General features: G+C 29.6%; 7 protein-coding genes and 1 non-coding gene across 8 annotated transcripts; 5 read left to right on the forward strand and 3 right to left on the reverse strand.

Annotated features, from left to right (window-relative positions):
• Positions 1–48: 48 nt before the first annotated feature.
• On the reverse strand, positions 49–2,094 carry cgd8_3000 (SYG1/ ERD1 like integral membrane protein required for retention of ER lumen proteins, with 8-10 transmembrane domains; the record flags this gene model as incomplete). Its single annotated transcript, XM_627198.1, has 1 exon — positions 49–2,094. The coding sequence occupies one exon, from the start codon at positions 2,092–2,094 to the stop codon at positions 49–51; it is 2,046 nt and encodes a 681-aa protein (XP_627198.1).
• A 387-nt stretch (positions 2,095–2,481) lies between these two features.
• Positions 2,482–2,555, forward strand: cgd8_3005 (the record flags this gene model as incomplete). Its single annotated transcript has 1 exon — positions 2,482–2,555. It is a non-coding gene; the product is annotated as a tRNA-Ile (tRNA).
• A 122-nt stretch (positions 2,556–2,677) lies between these two features.
• On the forward strand, positions 2,678–6,484 carry cgd8_3010 (Smc ABC ATpase; the record flags this gene model as incomplete). The annotated part of the gene is made up of 1 exon (XM_627199.1): positions 2,678–6,484. The coding sequence occupies one exon, from the start codon at positions 2,678–2,680 to the stop codon at positions 6,482–6,484; it is 3,807 nt and encodes a 1,268-aa protein (XP_627199.1).
• Positions 6,485–6,542: 58 nt separating this feature from the next.
• Positions 6,543–7,448, reverse strand: cgd8_3020 (hypothetical protein; the record flags this gene model as incomplete). Its single annotated transcript, XM_627200.1, has 1 exon — positions 6,543–7,448. The coding sequence occupies one exon, from the start codon at positions 7,446–7,448 to the stop codon at positions 6,543–6,545; it is 906 nt and encodes a 301-aa protein (XP_627200.1).
• A 312-nt stretch (positions 7,449–7,760) lies between these two features.
• On the forward strand, positions 7,761–8,459 carry cgd8_3030 (hypothetical protein, signal peptide, secreted protein; the record flags this gene model as incomplete). The annotated part of the gene is made up of 1 exon (XM_627201.1): positions 7,761–8,459. The coding sequence occupies one exon, from the start codon at positions 7,761–7,763 to the stop codon at positions 8,457–8,459; it is 699 nt and encodes a 232-aa protein (XP_627201.1).
• A 527-nt stretch (positions 8,460–8,986) lies between these two features.
• Positions 8,987–11,614, reverse strand: cgd8_3040 (predicted membrane associated protein, transmembrane domain near C-terminus; the record flags this gene model as incomplete). Its single annotated transcript, XM_627202.1, has 1 exon — positions 8,987–11,614. One exon carries the CDS (start codon positions 11,612–11,614, stop codon positions 8,987–8,989), a length of 2,628 nt encoding a protein of 875 aa, XP_627202.1.
• Positions 11,615–13,560: 1,946 nt separating this feature from the next.
• Positions 13,561–14,775, forward strand: cgd8_3050 (hypothetical protein; the record flags this gene model as incomplete). Its single annotated transcript, XM_627203.1, has 1 exon — positions 13,561–14,775. One exon carries the CDS (start codon positions 13,561–13,563, stop codon positions 14,773–14,775), a length of 1,215 nt encoding a protein of 404 aa, XP_627203.1.
• A 1,885-nt stretch (positions 14,776–16,660) lies between these two features.
• On the forward strand, positions 16,661–18,496 carry cgd8_3060 (adaptin AP complex subunit alpha; the record flags this gene model as incomplete). Its single annotated transcript, XM_627204.1, has 1 exon — positions 16,661–18,496. The coding sequence occupies one exon, from the start codon at positions 16,661–16,663 to the stop codon at positions 18,494–18,496; it is 1,836 nt and encodes a 611-aa protein (XP_627204.1).
• Positions 18,497–18,615: the final 119 nt, after the last annotated feature.

Raw genomic sequence — 18,615 nt, forward strand, 5'->3', positions numbered from 1 at the left:
AACAACGCAAATAGTATTAAATAGTTAAAATAATTATAAAAAATGTAACTAATATGATAATTTGTTTTTATTTGAGCTTACCCACAAGTTTGCAGGCTGTTTTGAGTTCAAATGTACTTGCTCCCACTCAAGTCTTATTGTACACCAAAGCGTTCTTCTAAAAACTTCTATTGTTGCCACAAACAAATTAATTAGTGCGGCATTGATTTGTATGTCATCGATAATTGTTATAGGGATTAGAGTAATCGCCCAGGTTAAACGACCAATCAAGTTATAAAATGCAACCAAGAAGTAGTACCAACTAGGATAAATAGATTTAGAGCGAAGAAACGAAGACCTTTCTTTCATTAGTCCCCAGTCCATATAAATATCCCAAATAAACATATAAATTGTACCTGTGATATAGCAGACAAACCATAAAAGTCTAGCTATGAAGGGAGACATCGATGTTACAGTTGTCCAGGGGACGGTAGCGACTATTGCAATTGCCAAACCAGTTGTGTACTTACCCATATTAAAGAGATGGTTTCTTCTACTAGGTGACTCATCAGTCAAGTATCTCATACCACATTGAAAAAATCTTATCTCATAAGGGAGAGCCAATGCAATAGTCTGCATCCATCTATAATTAGATAAGAAGTTAAATAGAGAAGTTGGGAGTACATCACCCTTATTCTTAATTACAAATACAAAAAATGTAATGGTGTATTCTACGTCGCCAAATGGTTTCGAAAGTGTTGTAAAAATATCACCAACAATATTAGCTCTAAGAGTAACATTTACAACTTTTGGTATAATCCCATGACTAAAGACTTCCAGTATCGAGTAAAATATGGCTTTTCTGTACTCGTAAGTGAATGTTTTACTTGGAATGAATAAAAGGGAAAACTCAATAGCCATTAATAAGGCAGGATAAACCCATAGCGGATAATATTCTATATTGAAATAGCTGAACAGAGAAATTCCCAAACGATAATCTGTAATAAATAAAGTGAAAATAATAATCCAAACTATAGTTTGTAATGCGGCAAAAGAGAATATCGTAGTCGCAGCAACTCTGCTGTTAGGATCCATTCCAATCATATATTTATAATTCACGCCATAATACTCCATGATGCAAATGGAAATACCAGAACCCCATAATACGAAAATACCCATCAATACAAGTCTGAACAACGGAAATATCGCCAGTGTTCCTTGTATGCTGTACTCGCTATTCACCACCGGAAGACGGCATATAACAAATAGATTAACAAGCAGGACAACACAAATGCCCATTAAAAATGACATTTTAAAATCTGGATTAAATAATGATTTACCGATCGTTTTTCCTGACTTCAACCCATATTCCATCAGTGCTTCAAGCTCAAAAACTGAAGATTTATATAAGGTATCGAATCCCTGAGTTTTAATCTTATTAAAAACAATATTTGTACTTGATTGATCTTTCTGAGAGTTATACTTAGTTGAATCATAATTAGGTGAATTTTCTAAGAGATCCTTTGATCTAGAAAATAATTCAATTAATTTCTCTCGCGAAACTGAACCATCTTCAAGCTTATCAAAGCAAGAGGTGAATGATTCACTGCTTGGTAAATTTTCTAAATAAAAATCAAATAATTCATCGCGTCTCATCAAAAGTTTCAAAACAGCTAGTTTATTTACTAGAGCATATTCCTGTAAATCATCAAATGTTTTCCAAATATCCAAAATCAGGTTTGGCAAATGCAGTTTAGAGCCTATTTGCGCTGATTTATCATCAAGTAAAGTAGAAATACATTCTAGATGATCACTATTATCTTTTAATATCTTATTATAACTCAATATGACAACATCTATATTATGTCTTAATGATAGATGAAACTGCTCTAACTTCGAAACAAAGTGATCAGATACATCTTTATTAAGTGGCCTATAAGAAACATCGATGTGATTTGCTTGTTCTTTTAACGCAGCTAAATTAGATTCTTTCCCAATTGAATTCAACAAATTCGAGTGGCATTGGTTTAAAGTTTGTATAAGGCTGCGATAATTAATAAATCTTCCGCCCCATTTTGTTGATTCAAGTGACTCAATCTTGTCTGCAAACTTCATATTTCATTTGGAAGACAACTTGCTTATTAATTGAAAAATTATAGCGGTACCTACATTAAGTGTAAAAACCTACCATATAAAGTAGATCCCGGAGATGTCTTGTCTAACCACCGACCGCCGCCCAATTAGTATTTATATTAATAGTTGCTTTGCATGTATATATTATAAACAATATTCTTTGATTACTCATTCTCATTAAATTATTGGGTACCGAATAGATCTACTTCTTATATTTGCGTGAAATTGGATATTTAAACCTATTTGTTCATTATTATGAAAATATTATCATAATTTAAGTAACTAGCTAGATTAGCTTAGGATAACATCTCAATATTTAAAATTAATCTATATTGTTATGGATCTGAAGATTGACTCACTAACCGTCCGGCACCCATAGCTCAGCTGGTTAGAGCATACGGCTAATAACCGTAAGGTCCGCGGTTCGATCCCGCGTGGGTGCACTTTTTTTGGCCCCGGCCCACATTTAGGTAATTTAAAGGAAGCAGATCAGTTTAGTGAGAGGGGAAACGGAAGTTTTTAAATTATTTAAAATTGTTGAGCTACTAATTTAAAATGTGGCTAAATGCTTACTGAAGAATTAGATTGTAATATCTTATTGCAGCGGAATAACCTTTGTGAGAAAGGTTGGAGAGTCGGTCAAATCAAGAGAGTAATAATAAATGACATAGGAGGGCACGAATTTATTGATATTAGTCTACTTCCTGGGGTTAATTTAATAACAGGCGGAAATGGAAGTGGCAAAAGCAGCTTAGTTTCTGCAATTGCTCTGTTATGTGGCTGGAGCGGTAGAAAGGCTGGTAAGGACGCAAATTTGAATAAATATGTTAGAATAGGTGCAAATAAGGGTACTGTCTGCATACACTTTGCAAATAATGATAACAAATTCCAAAGAGGATATTTTAATGATATTTATGGGGAAGAAATAATCATTGAACGCAATATTTATTTGAAGGGTAATTCGAATTATACTTTTAGAGGCTCTAAATCTAGTTCTCCAATTCACAGATCTTTCAATGCAAAACACCACTTGTCTCAATTTCGTGCCTATGCAAACATAATCATTAATAACCCTGTAACGTTTTTAACACAAATGGATGCAAAATATCTTATTCGTGAGCAAAACTCACCAAAATCTTTATACGATTTTTTCCAAAGAGCGCATTTATTTGATTACTCATGGAAACATTTGGCTGAAGAACAACGTCGCATTGAAAAAGCAGAAATTATTTCCAAATCATTAAATAATGACTTGAAACAATTGGAAAGTGAACTGGAAGAATTTAATAGTATGAAAGAACTAATTCAGACATATAATAAATTGCAAATACATCGGAGAAATCTTGAAAGTATAAATATTGTGGCATCCATAAAAAATTTGAGCTTATCAATCAATTCTCTTCTTTTTCAGTCTGAAGAGCTTTATAAAGCCAAGTCAGCATTAGATATTGAGGAGTTAAATAAAAGAATAATCGAAAGTGAAAGAGAAATCTATGATTCTCAATCTGAAATAAATAATTTTCATTCAGAACATGAGGTCAATATTAATAAGCATAAAAGGCTAACAATTGAACTGGAACAAATATGTGATAAATTTAATTCATATACTAAACAAATTAAAGAAATAAAAGGCGAAATTTCAAGCTTAGAAAAAGAAGTTGAATTTAAACAAGAGAATTATGACTCGAATCAAGAAAAAAAAAAATTGCATTTTAAAGGAGAATTATTAGAGAAAATTAAAGCTTCAAAAGAAAAAATTAATATTCTGAAGTCTAAAAAAGAAAATTTAATTTTACTCTCACTAAATAAAAAAAATGAACTAACAACATTATTTGAACAAATTAAAGAAAATAAGGCCAAAATTAATTTATTTTCTGATGAGAAGCTATCATTTAATCTCAAGTTAGATGAAATCAAGAATATTTTGGAAACAGATAGGAAATCTCTTAAATATGATTCTGATTTAGAGCAATCAAATAAATCTAATTCTACAGAAACAGGATATATTGCATATCATAACTCCAAGATTAACGACTCCAAAGGTAAAGAAAGTTTGGCAGTTATATATTCAAGATTGTATGATTACTTTACAGACGAGGATTTCGAAATTATATTTGGTTATTCAAAATTTGTACATAATAAAATTATTAAACAACTCGAAAAAATTGAAAAAGGGGTGAAAATAATTGGTCCAATTGCTCTCCATATTTTTCCCAAATCTGAATTCTATTATAATGAAAAAATATTAAGTATACTTGATGAAATTATAGGTGGAAGGTTCGAGAGGTATGATACTATATCTGGCTACAAAATTAGGAGAAATTATAAATATTGGCTAGTTGAAAATTCAGAAACAAGGAAAGAATTGATTTCATTGTTTAAAAATAACAATGTTTTCTTAGAACCTTCATTAATTTATATAAGGTCTTCATTCAATCAAAAATATGAACTATCTGCTGTTCGTAAAAAATTCCCAAAAGTAGGATTAGCCGTAATTGATTTAATACACGTTGAAAATGATGAAGTTTTTAATTTTCTAATAGATAACTTCCAAATAGAAACAACTTTTATCTTCATGAATGACCACGAAATGGATTTGATATATGATTACAGTCTTAATATTAGAAGGGCACATTGTCTAGCTAATTATTCATTTAAATATCGAAGAGGTGGAATAGTAGTTGCCCCAGAAATTTGTATCCCTAAGCAACATGCAACATCAAAAATCGTCATTAGGAAATTAAATGATATTTTTCAATTAAGAAATTATGGATCTGATTTATGTGCTGATCAAAAAGAAAAAAAAAAATTTAACTTTCCAGAAAAAATCGAAATAAAACGACTATTAGAATTGAATATAATAGAGAATGAGAATAAAAAGAAGGAAATTATTAAAAAAATTATAGAAATCGAGGAAAAAAATAATGATTTAAAACTTTCAATAACAAATCATGATAATAAAGCCTCCTATATTCGTAATGAAATATCTAGCTTTGAGACTGAATTGGAAGATATTACTAAAGAAGAGCAAATAATTAACATGAAAATTGTAGAGTTAGAAACAGAGCTTCGGAAACTTGATAGGGATGAAAAACACATTTTCAATGTAAATATTTCTGAGATTAATCATTTATCTACGAAGTTAAGTGAACTTAATCAACTTCTTACTGTAATTGAAGAAAAAATTAGTTATGAGGAAAAATTAATGAAAAATAAAGAAGCCGATATAGAAAAATTAAAAATTATCCTCGATAATGAAAAGGAGTTTATCAAGTTAAAAGAACAGAAACATAAAATTTTGAAAATTAATAAAAATTCTTTACTTAACGAAAAACCCCAAATCGAAGTAAAAATAAATCAGATAACTAACAAAATAAATCAGTTAAATACTGAAATTGATTTTAAAAAAAATGAGTTGAAAGGCTTGAAAAATAAATATCGAACGATTAATACCAAATTTTGCGCTGCTAATGAATCTGAAATTGGAACTGACTTCCTGATTACCAATGATCTATTGTCTACACTCGAATACTTTAATTGTTGTTTAAATTTGTCAGGAGATATTGAACCCTTTCCAGATTGTTCAACTATAGAACTTTGGAAATCAAACATATCTAGACAAATGGATACTATTTTTTTAGAAATTATGGAAAAATCAAAAATTTTCGGGTTCAATGTTACCCAGAGAAATTGTTCAGAAGACTTAATTAACAAAATACTGGACACTATAAATATAAAGTATGAAAAATACAAGGAGAAAATAAATGAATTACAAGAAGAAAACAAGCTTTTAAATCAGAACAGAACGAATCTAAATAGAAGGATCCAACGGTTACAAAAAGATCATATTCGCTGCGGAAAAAATGTAAATTTACAATTCAAGCATTACTTTTCTATTTTTTGGTCAAAAACAATGCGCCCTCATCTCAAGTTCGACCATGACAAGTCGATCTTGAGTATCTATGTTATTCCTGATACTGCTACTGTGAAAAAACCTAAACAGACTGAAAGCCATTTATCTTCTGAAAGAAATTCTACATCCTGCAAAGATCAACTCAACAATTTTGTGAGTAGGGAAATTCAATCTCTAAGTGGTGGAGAGAGTAGTAGTATTGGTATATCGCTTCTATTAGCGTTATCCCAAAACAACTCTTCACCGTTCCACCTCTTTGATGAACCAGACGTATATATGGATGACATCCGGAGAATGACGATGATTCGGTCATTAATAGAATTCGAACGTTTGTGCTCAAAAGGAAAAATAACTTTTAATAGGCAAGTTTTATTTATTACACCCCATAGTGAAATCGTGCCACATATTAAAGAAAATTATGCCGATATAATTCATGTTGTACAACTAATTAAAAGATAGATAGTTCTATCCATCAATAAATAGCCTGGTATAACATCTCAACTGATTTTTATACCAATTATGTTTTTTTAATATTATTTTCTGTGTTATGTTCAAGTAACAATTCTAAAGTTTTTTGCATTTTAAGTGATTTCTTAATAAACTCAGAAATACCCAAATTATGTGAGTCGATATTGCGTTCCAATTCTAGTGGATAAATGCTTGGCTGTTTCGGAATTTCAGTAAACACTTGAGATTGAGGCGTTGAAATGTCTGAAGAACCTTCAAGTGGAGATGAAATTACTTCTGTTTTATCTCTTGATTTATTTTGAGCCCAAGTAAAAGGAGCACCATATTTTGAACGAAGTCTTTGTCTTTGATTTTGTTTTAAATTATTTGGCTCAAATATATTTTGATTATTTAATTTCTCTTGTTCATCTTTCTTAGATATTTTAAGAGCTTTAAGCAAATTCTTTTTGTCGTTGGAAGTGTTTTGTTTAATAGGGTTGCAAATTTGAGTTTCCTTATTATTGCACTTGCCACCAACTTGAGACGGTGATAATGGTACATTAGTCTCTGCAGTGTAAAATAAAGATATCAACTTTAAATCTTCATTATTTCTCAATGATGCTGGCCATGCCCAAGTTGGGATAAAGGATGAATTTTGAACCTCTGAATTATTGTGTGAAAGCTTTGAAGTGATTCTAAATTTATGTGAACAAATACTACCTGTTCTCAAAGGCTTGGGGTTAATACATTTAAACGCATGTGAATTCAAGCATGCATCATGAGCTTTGTGAGAAACCATAAATGCACGTAAATCCTCTTCAAATCTAGTTTTATAAATTAACCTCAATTTTTCTGCTTTTTTTGCTAATTCGCTTGTATGATTAGATCTTTCTATTTCCAAAGCATTTCTATATCTTAAATGAGATATTTCGTCGTGTTTCCCATTGTTTGTGTATGTTTTAAACGAACCACCCATTTTAACACCGCTCTTTTGATTAACCAAATTTTTTTTACTTAATCCACATAAAATTTTAAAAAATAGAATTAATTATTCCCGCGAAAGTTTTTTTGCAATATGTTGGTAAAATAACTTAATAAATAATGGAGTCATACTCAGTCTAGAATAAGCTTTGAATTGTATGAAACTCATTATTTGTTACTTATTAATATGTATATTTCAATTTAATGCAAATTTTCATTTTAAATTAGTAATTTTTTAAGCGCTAACAATTTTAGATCCTATAATTAATTTCCCATGTAAAAAGGCATTTTTCATTCTGTCATATTCATGATATTTCTACCTAAGCGTCCGAATAAAAGATACGCAGGTCAATTTTTACTTATCATTTTCTTATTTGTTTTTTATAAACTTGCTTTTAGCTCAGAAATTAGTGAAATTTCAGAATCTAACCAGTATGATCTAGAAAACGAAAATATATCGAAAAGACCAGAAGGTGCCACTTCTATACCAATTAAAAAAAAATTATTTGAAAATTTTAGAAAGGAGGTGACAGTTGATAAGTACTATACAAAGGACGGAAAGAAAGTCAAAGTGATCTTAGTAAGAAAAAGACGTCCAGCATTTAATTGGCTTAGAAAATGGAGAAATAAACGAAAAATTAAAAATAAAGCAAAAAAAAGATATAAAATGAATAGGGATCGAAAAAGTAAAAAACCTAACATACTAAAAAGAGTATTTAAAAGAAAAAAAATGAATGATAAAAGTGAAGAAGACGCCAAAATATCAGATGTAAACTATGCGAAAGAAAACGAGGAAAGCGTTTCAAAAAGCGATATATTTGAGGAAGATACTGAGGTCAATAAAAACGAGGAAGATGAACCTAGAACGAAAGAACCAGATACTCAGTTGGATGATACGGCCCCTTCACCCAGCAGAACATCAAGTTATGAAAGAAGTTCAATTACTGGTGAAAATACGGATCCTACTGATATGAAAACATCAACTTTCGATATTAGCGCCCTCTAAGCCATAAATCTATTCCTAAAATTTTATGAATTTTTTTCTCCATTCAAACTTTTGAGAATTTATCTCATTACTATAATATAACGTTTGGAATATTTATGCATGATCTTTGAATAGATGATCTTTGTATATTTTATATATTTTTAAATCGTGTTCAGTTGATTTATCGACAAAACTTAATATAAATAGCGGAATGTAGACATTTATTAAATTTATATTACTAAGAGATTATCGATTTGAAAATTAAATTATAAATGAGACTATTTTATGTTTAAAGTTAATATCTATTAAAGTTAAATTAATATAAATTGAAATGTATCTTATTCCAACTAATATTTCAAGTAAAAATGAAAACATGCAAGTTCCATGAATTCAATAGGCGTTTGGTCATTAAAAGGAAATTGATAAGTATAAAATATACGTAACAAAAAATTATTTTCATTTCTTTAATTAATTCTTTATAAAATTCAACAAATCAAATTGATATTAACAAATATATCGGATAAATATCAAACTTCCAAATTACAAATTTATCTAAATTTACTGTTAGGGTGCGCAATTCCTTTCGGATTACCCAAAATAATTTCTTGATTAAACTCGACTTTATCTCGATGAAATTTACTTTTAATAAGTATCCAGATAAATATTCCTATGAATATCGATCCAGAAATACTCAAAATCCCTATTATTCTATTGGAAATACTTTTTTTTTCTTTCCCAACAAAAATTACTTTATCTTCATCAACATTTGAATTGATAATATCATAACTCAAATTATTTGGATTTAAATCTAGTGCTTGATATTTATGATTTTTGACATCGTTTAAATCGCCAGAGGAATTTTTGTTTAAATCGCTAAGGTCCAACGATATTGGGTCAGTATTTGTGTTAATTGTCTCTTGTCTCAAATCCGAGTGAATATTTCCAATAACAGGAGATAGATGTTGCTTAAATAATGAAATTGGGTTTAAATATTCCATTGTAATGTATAACGACTCAAAGCTTCTCCATTTAAATTCAATAGACTTTGTAACTTCTTCTGAATTTATGCCCTTAAGTTCATTACTGTAGATATTGATCTTTATATTTTCATCTGATGGCCCCCAAACCCTCCATGACCTGATAGGTAGTTGATGAGGCCATCTTGTTCCTCCAAAGTATTGAAATCCTAACCTTGAGTCGAACTTATTAGAATGGCCATTGCGAATATAATCAACAGCATATGCCTTTATTCCATGAATGCTCCCTAACGTAGTTCCAATTACCCAAGTATCTTTGGATTTATTAATTACTATCCCTCGATACAACACGTATCCAGGGTGATTTTTCTTCTTATTTCTTTTTTGTCTAAAGAAAGGGAATCCTAGATATTCTCCCAAATGAAAATAATCTCCATTGATATCATCAGTGCCTCCATTTATTACCATTTTAACATGTTTTGGTTTGATACCTATAATTCTGACAAAAACTTTTTCTTCAACAAAATTACTATTTGGAATATTATGCACATATTTCTTTTTAAATGGGGGTTTCAAAAATGCCCAACCATCAGGCTCTAATTCCATCCCTCTTTCAGCAGGCCAATCAACTTCGGATTTAATTCTTGAATTGCTTGGCCTTCTCCAAATAGCCAAAATTTGGCTGGGGCTAGTATTTCCCAATTGCCTTGAAATAATCCACGATATGGCATTTGACTCATTAACAAATGACCAAAGGTACAGACTATTTCCAGGGTATTCTACTATTGAACTTTGTAAGCTAACGTCCTCACTTCTTAAGGGCCCCCTTTGTACAAAGTATGGCCTACTCTTAAAAAATCCCTCCCAACTATATAAGGCATTAGAGAAGTATCCATTCGCACCATTAATTATAATATCTAAAGTTCCCCGTGAAGGTGGTATACATGAAGAAATTTTGTATTTTGTTAATCCGCTAAATTTACTTAAATGAGGATTGGGACAACCCGGAAATACTTGTAAATCGTCGGGTGATTCAACTAAAGGAATATGTTCAAGAATAATTGATTCCTTAGGTATAAAAGTAAATGGTCTTGCTTCTTCAACAATCAAATCCTTATCAAAAACCAATACACGCTTAGACTCCATTTCTTTAGGTATTGTAACAGGTAATGGATTCCTCAAGGGGGTGCTAGGATCTAGTTCGACGTATGGAACTATATCATGAGCACTAAACTTTCTTGGCTGAACATACCATCCTCTAGTGTATGCAGGGGAGTATGGCCTTCCAATTATTTCTGCATAAATTTGTCCAACTGATATTTTTGGGTTATTAATTGGCCAAGTATCTCCAATACACCATCTTTCTATGGGGAAATTTAAAAAAAATATGTACAAGCTTGGCTCAGGATAAATTCTTCTATAAACTGGCCTAATAATTGGCTCAACATACCAAGGAAACCTTTCATCACTTTGAGACAATTGCATTGATTCTTCTCTCTTATATATTCCATGTAATGCAGCATTATATGAGGAACTACGGACTTCAATAAATAGTGGAGTATATCTTGCATATGGAATAGTACGTAAATATATTTCTTTCGAAAAAATTTCATCTTTTACATTTCCTGGAAATGAAAAATATCCAAAATTATTATATTTATTATTTTTAATCGAACTTTCTCCTTCGGTAATTTCACTTCCTGCGCTAATATTATTATACTTTGTATTTAGTCTTTCAATCTCATTAATAACAAAATGTTCAATTCCGATCATTCTTTCGTTAGGTCTCACCATAAATGCAAACTCGTCAATTTGAAGACTTTCTATTTTTGGTTTTTTGATTAGTTTAAATGGCTTAATGGTAGATAATTCTACCTTTTGGGGAGATTTATAATGCGACTTCCCAGAAACAGAAATATAATCATGTTGATTGATTGTTTGATTATTGTGGGTCTCTTTAATAAAAATATTCCTCGAATTATCTTTAATATCTATTTGAGAGTTAGCTTCATTTAACTCTGAAATATTAATATCATCTATAATTGAAGTTTCATCTTCGCTTTCATCTGTAGAAAACGAACTTTTTTCATGCTTATTTTTTAGTAAGTTAACCTCGATTAAATAACCAGTATTTTGGTCAAAAAATAAATAACTATATAGGTATATTAATGAAAATAGTCCCAGAAAATTAATACACATATCATTATTGAGAATAAAAGTCTTTATTTACAAATTTTGTGTGTGCGTACACACAATCCATTAGTAAAAATTTATATATCGTTGAACGAATATTTAGTCATCTTTGAAAATATTGATGGGTTAAAGAATCCAAAATCATAATTTTTGATAACTAATCTAATATGTGATTTTTTTTTTCCTCCAACAAATGGCTCATTGCGCTATGATTATTATATTAAAATTGACAAAAGGTCGTTATAAATTTCTGTAAAGATAAATTATTTCATAAACTAAAAATAAATGTTCTACTAAATATAGCTTGAAAAAATATATATTAGCTTAAAAATAAATTAATAGTACGAAAATTATATTCAACACTTGAAAATTCAACTGCTTTTATTTAAGAGGGAAAAAGAAGTAATATTGAGTACTTTTGTATTTTAAGTTTATTTTATTCGTAAATCCAATTTATTAGGTAATTACAATCGAATTTTTAAAATTTAACAACTTTCAATTTATAGAAATTGATTTAACTTTAATCATTCGAGTAGCCAATTTGATCCAAAAATAGTTCAATATGAAAAAGTTTAATTATAGTAATTACTGTGAAATGAATTAATTTGATATTTATTAACATGAAAGTTTTATTTTCAGCAAATAAAAATCACTACAGTAATTCATAGTATAACTATTCTTAAAAATCATGAACAAACCGAAAAAATTGAAACTAGAAAATTTATTAAATTATTATTTAAGATCTTTTCCGCAATCTGACAATTTGATGATTCTGATCTTATTCTGACTTAGTTCAACAAGAGGAATACAATACTTGAATTGAAAAGATTTAAATAAGTTCTAAATTATAAAGTCTCTAATAGTTATTTTGTGCAATAATTTATTAAAAAAGTTGCAACTATGTTGATATTTTTGTAAATTTAGTTGAACTTTTTTTTTGAATAATAATACAACATTTAAATATTTTATTTGTACGTAACTTAAGCACTAAAAATTTACAATTAAGACTTAAATGTTAATCACCAGCACTTAACATTATCATAATTCGAAGGAGCATATTTTGCCTTAAAATTCTATATTGTTTAAGAAATAAATCTATTATATAAAATATCGCAGTTATCATCTCTGAAATAGATTCTTATCATACTATTATGAAAAGTAAATTAGACATCATTTGAGCTATTAATATTCTCGTTAAATACAATTAAAGTAGAAACAATTATCAATAGCTATAAATAGTTATTGGACATTGTAGAGAAATAAAGAACTTAAGGGTTTTTTTAGTATGGCACTTCATTTATTTAAATTGTAATTTACATAATTGTGCACTGGTTAACATACTATAAATCAAAAATGTTCAAGTGCGTTAATAATAAAGAGCTTAATCAAGGGAGTCAGAATCGGCAACATTTCCTCGTTATTGATAAATATTCTATTTAAATTTCGGGGAAAGGAATTATTAAACTTAATTTTCTTTATGAATTACTACGATTTGCACATATTAGCTTGGATAATCACAATAAATGATGTAATTTGTTTTGAAAAACTAAGCAAAATTTTCGTTACAAATAGTTGAACCTTTTAAATATGTGTTTTGCATACTAACAATACTACATTTTTTTAGAAAATGATTCAAGAAATTCAATTTGATATCAATACATGCAATGATTAACAATTGGTAATTGATAAATCAATCTAAGAAACTTGAACCGCGTTAAATATTTTAAGACATTTTAGATTTCTGTCTACTTTTTTGACAAAAGCCCGGATAAAATTCCTCGTCTAAATTAAAGTAGACAAAAAAACGCCCCCACTATTTTGTAATATAATAATTAGCTCGTGCTGGAGAGTATCCGGTACTATTAATACCGCGAATTAGAAATAAAAAATAGATATAAATTTTATTTTAAATATAGATCGGACAAATTATGTAAAGATCTTGATGACTTTGGATGTCAAACTTGAATAACTTAGCATTGCAATTGGTCCAGATTCTTAACCAGCATAGTAGCGATGGTGGACCGCAAAGTGCTGTATCATCCAACCAGACGGATACAGCAAATAAGTTTTTGCTTGAACACTATAATAATTTCTTTCTGCCATATATTTCGAGAACGGGAAATGAGCATATTTTGAGCAATCCCTGTAACCAGAATTCCACTCCAATTGATCAGCTATTGACATCATATCCGAACAATACTGGTACACCAATTGGCTCCATTTTAAATTACGATCAATGCGGAAACTTAAAGTCGCCTTCACAATCTACTGATCAAGAACAATTGAATTCAAAACAAAATCTAGATCCATTAACCTATAATTCAGCGGTGAAATCTACACAACTATTACTTACCTTACAAAACCAAACTCCATTGATTGGGTTACAAAACACTCCGATCGAAGTTTCAAGACCGCAAGTTTCAAGTTCTTCTACTCAACAAGTCGCTCCACTTAATATACTTAACAATAATTTAAATAATTGGGCAGAATCTGCTCTTTCAACATTGCTAGATAAGCCGGATATGCTTATGAATTTAATGCGACTTGGTGCTGCCAGTATTATGGCATCTTATTATGGACAGACACAGAATCCAACTGGCGTAAATATCTTACAACAAAGTTCTCCGTTTATTTATAATATGTCTCTTTCACCAAAACAAGCTGAAACACCCTGCATTAATAATGTTAGTCCTATTGAGATGAACAACTCTTCTATGGCATTTACTCCAGTAAAATCACCTTCAACAGAAAAAATTGAACACCAAACCCCGGTATTTACGCCGAATGCATCTCAACAGTTCTCCGACGAACTAGTTTTCTATAACTTTCTTGAACAGAGTAGAAAACTTTCGTGCGACATCAAAAATCAAAATGAGAAGAAAAATTTATCTACAAATAAAAGTAATGGACAACCTATTAGGAAAAGCTGTGCAGGGAGGCCACGGTTAGATCGTTCAGATTGGTGTTGTAGTTTATGTAGATGCATTGAAACTGCACAATGGAGATATCTCAGAAATACCCTCGAGAATAATCAAAACAATATTTGCCATCGTGGTAAAATCCTGGTGTGTAACGCTTGCTATTTAAGAGTGTCTAAGGAAAACAAAATTAGACAAAAAATAAATACCTATAAACTAGAAGGAAACATAAAAATAGACGATACTTAGGAATTGAAAACTTTTTTTTTATTTTTATTTTTCTTTATCTCCAAGATGTGTGCGTTCTATCCCTTTATACACACTAATTTATAGATGTAGGATTATGTCTCAAAGATTGCATTTTTATTCACAATTATTTACAATGGGCCAAATATTCGTATGCGAATGCTGCGAAGAGCAATCTAGATGTATAATTGACCAGAATGAAGTGGAAATAGTGCGTCCAACACATTGCGTTACAGAATATCAACGTAAAATGGGTTATATTCCAGTGATAACATGTAGCCCCATGTCATCAAGAAATCAAACTCCACGCTCAATAATTTCATCATATTTCTATTCACCTAGAGGGAATGAGCCATGAAAATAGTTATTTTTTACTGTTTTTTTTCCCCCCTGATAAATAGGTCTTGTCTTTTTCAGTTCCCCCCCTTATTTTATATGGTATAAAACTCAATTACTTTATTTCATCACAATAGAATTGATTTATGGAAAATCCTAATTATTATGAATGAAGAGGTTTTCAATCTCCAGTTTCCAGATTCTACAATTTCAAAGATTTCTAAATCAGTATTAAGTAACAACTCCCGTTTGTCTAAAGACGCATGCAAAATTATCAATAGATGTGCTACATTATTTTCAATTTATTTAGCATCTCTATCGTGCCCCTCTAAAGATGGAAAAAAATCAACAGTGCAGGACTATAATGTAAAGGCTGCTTTGAAGTATATATCTTCGAAGAATAATTCATCTATATAAACATCCAAGAATATTTATTCTCATTTTTGTTTGAGATAATTCATTAGTGTTTATTGGTTACAATAACTCTTAAGAAAATGTGAATTATCATTTTTTTTAATCCACAATGAAAATGCTTGAAGGTACTACAAAGTTAAGTAGTTTAAACAATTGAACGACATTTTTTCATTATAATAAATTACTTTAATCTCTTTCCAATTTACATACCAGATTATTTCTTTAAATATAATTTTTCGGCATTCACAAATACTATCAATAGATACATGTGAATTGATAGTTCCAGAAAACGAATAATATATTCGAAATAATATATGCGATAACAAGTTTCAAATCCTTACATGTTTAAAAGTTTCTTGAAATTTTTGTTATTGGTCATTGGAAAATATATATATTTTTTCAGTCTATTTAAGTAAACTATTCCTATCTTAACTTTTAATTTGCTAATAAGTTGCTTTTTACATTACTAATTTGATCGATTGATTTTTTTTTTTTTTTTTTTTTTTTTTTTTTTTTTACAGCACTTAAAATTCATATGCAGATCGAAGAATTTGACTATTTGAGAAATTTTTCTCATTCAAAACATAACAATAGTATAAATATTTTAATTAGAAAAACAAGATCGATGTTCAAAGCCTGCGCTTTCCTTGACTTTTAGCTTCAATAACCAGGGAATTATGCAATTTATTTTTATTAATTACAACACGAAGCGGAGATTGGGAAATATATCTTTTGTGTTATGTTATAATTTACTTATTTATATTGAAGTGATACGAATATCTGTAAAACGGTTCTAATCTATTTAACGTTCAACGCATGATAGAACTAGTGGTTTGTAAAGTTGTTGAAAATAATATAATTTATTGACAGCATTAGTGCATTGAGTTCGAGATAGAAAGTTAATTATTCTTAAGTTCGAAAAATACTTTTATATAATTACTTACAGAAATGTATCCCACGCAACTTTTTTGGAATTTTCGGGAGTATTTTTCGCGTTATTAGAAACATATATCCATCGTCACACTAAATGGTAAATGGGGGGGCAGGGAAAAAACGGTTTATTTGATGCATATGTTATCTTAACCTGGAATAAATTAAATGAAAGAATATTATTAGTGTTCGCATTTCATATTAATAAATGGGAACATTTTTTTGTTTCCATACATCAGAAAGGACGATACGTAAGATAAATCGTGAAATTAATTATATTACTAAGTCGAAGAAAAAGTTCGATGAGAAGTCAAATAAATTCATTTTAAATGCATTAAAATACGATGGAAAAAAGTCAAAAATTTTGGTTGACATAATTAAAATTGAAATATCTAGTTCAAATACTATTTTTGAAAAAAGGTTTTTATATTTGTGTCTGTTAGATAGATTAATTATTGGAAATGCAACATATTTACAGTTGGCATATCAAAATAATTTACTTTCATGTATTGTTATGCTTTCAGATAGTACAAATAAGAAAGAACTGTTTAAATATTCCGAAAAAGAAGAGGAAATAATGCTTTTATGCAACCTTGCGGCATCCTGCCTTAACAAATGGTATGAGAAGTATTCGAGTGTAAATGATGAATCGATTGAATTATTAAGTGAGTTTGTAAATAACTACTTTGTAAATTCATCAAATACTGAAAATGATTCCCAAGAAAATGGAATGGGTAATAATGAATTGAACAATTTAAAAAATAATCAAAATGATTTCTTGATATCCGAAGAATCGAATATTTTAAACGGCTTAAAACCTCAAGGCTATACAAGTTTATCTAACCAAGTGTTGGATAATTCAGATTCTTCATGCTCGTTTGAAATGGAAGTTGATCCAGATTTGTTTGACGTAACTTCTAAAGTGAATGGAAATAGCTCATGCAAAATTGTTTTAAACCAAGATTCATCAGTTGAGAATAAGTTTATCGAGGAAGGAATTATTGAAACTTGTGATAAGGATATAAATTTAACGGCAATTGAGCCAAAAACTATTAAAATTGATTGTGTCGAGGACTCAAACATGAGTGAGATTGAAACAATTGAAACAAAGTATAGCTTGTTAAAAGAAAAATACTTGTTTCTTGTTCAAAAAAATGAATATTTATTATCTAGATTAGAATATTACGAGGATTTTAATTTGCTTTCCAAAAGAATTACAAGAGACAATCAAAGCCTAAAAAAGAATAATTTTGAACTATTTAGTAATTTACCAAACAATATTGATTTAAGCAGTTCCTTTCTAGAAAATTTTGGCAATCTCATACTAAATAATGATTGGGTTTTATTTGAGGATAACCTCATTCAAATGGGTGTTAAATTTCAATTTTCGGAAAATATTGGTAGTTTTAGTTTGTATTTAGGAAACAAACTCCCGAACAGACTAGAAGATTTCACAATAACATTCGACTATTCTTATATACATCCTAGGACTTTATCAATTATAAAGAAAAATGAAATAGAGTATCCAAGTTATGTTTCAGGAAAACAACAAATATGCCTAATTTTTAACGTAGAATGCAACGATGTATATTTTGGAGTTCCAACAGTGATAGTCAAATTCTTGTTGGCGGATAATACTCCTAAAGTGATAGAAATCCCATTTCCACTATTGGTGAGCAAATTTTCGTATGAGGAAGAACAATATTCAAATGATTTCATCTCAAATCTCTGGCATTCAGAAGTATATTTAATGTCTCAAGCGTCTACAGAAATAAATACTAGGTCTTCTATAAATCGAATATCAGATGTAGTAAATAAATGCAAGCTAAACGAATCTTTCTATTTATTGATTGAAAACGAAAATAATGAAGAAACAGACAAAATAATTTATTTACATGGAAATGTATTAAACCGCAAAGTAATCATTCAAATTCGTGAGTCCACCCCAAACAGCTATATTTTGCGTGTAAGATCAGATTCTGGAATTCTTTCTAATTCGATTCTTTCCATAGTGATATTCCAAATAAAAGATGATACTTTTTAACTTGACGCTGATAGACTGAATACGTTGCGATGCACCCCCCCCCACCTAAAGAGGTGGAATGCGGCGCCACATGTAAATATGTGGCTAATAAGCATGTATTTTAGGATATAATTTCTGTT

The sequence above is a fragment of the Cryptosporidium parvum genome, chromosome 8 (genome assembly GCF_000165345.1).
Source record: "Cryptosporidium parvum Iowa II chromosome 8, whole genome shotgun sequence".
Lineage (NCBI taxonomy): Eukaryota > Apicomplexa > Conoidasida > Eucoccidiorida > Cryptosporidiidae > Cryptosporidium > Cryptosporidium parvum.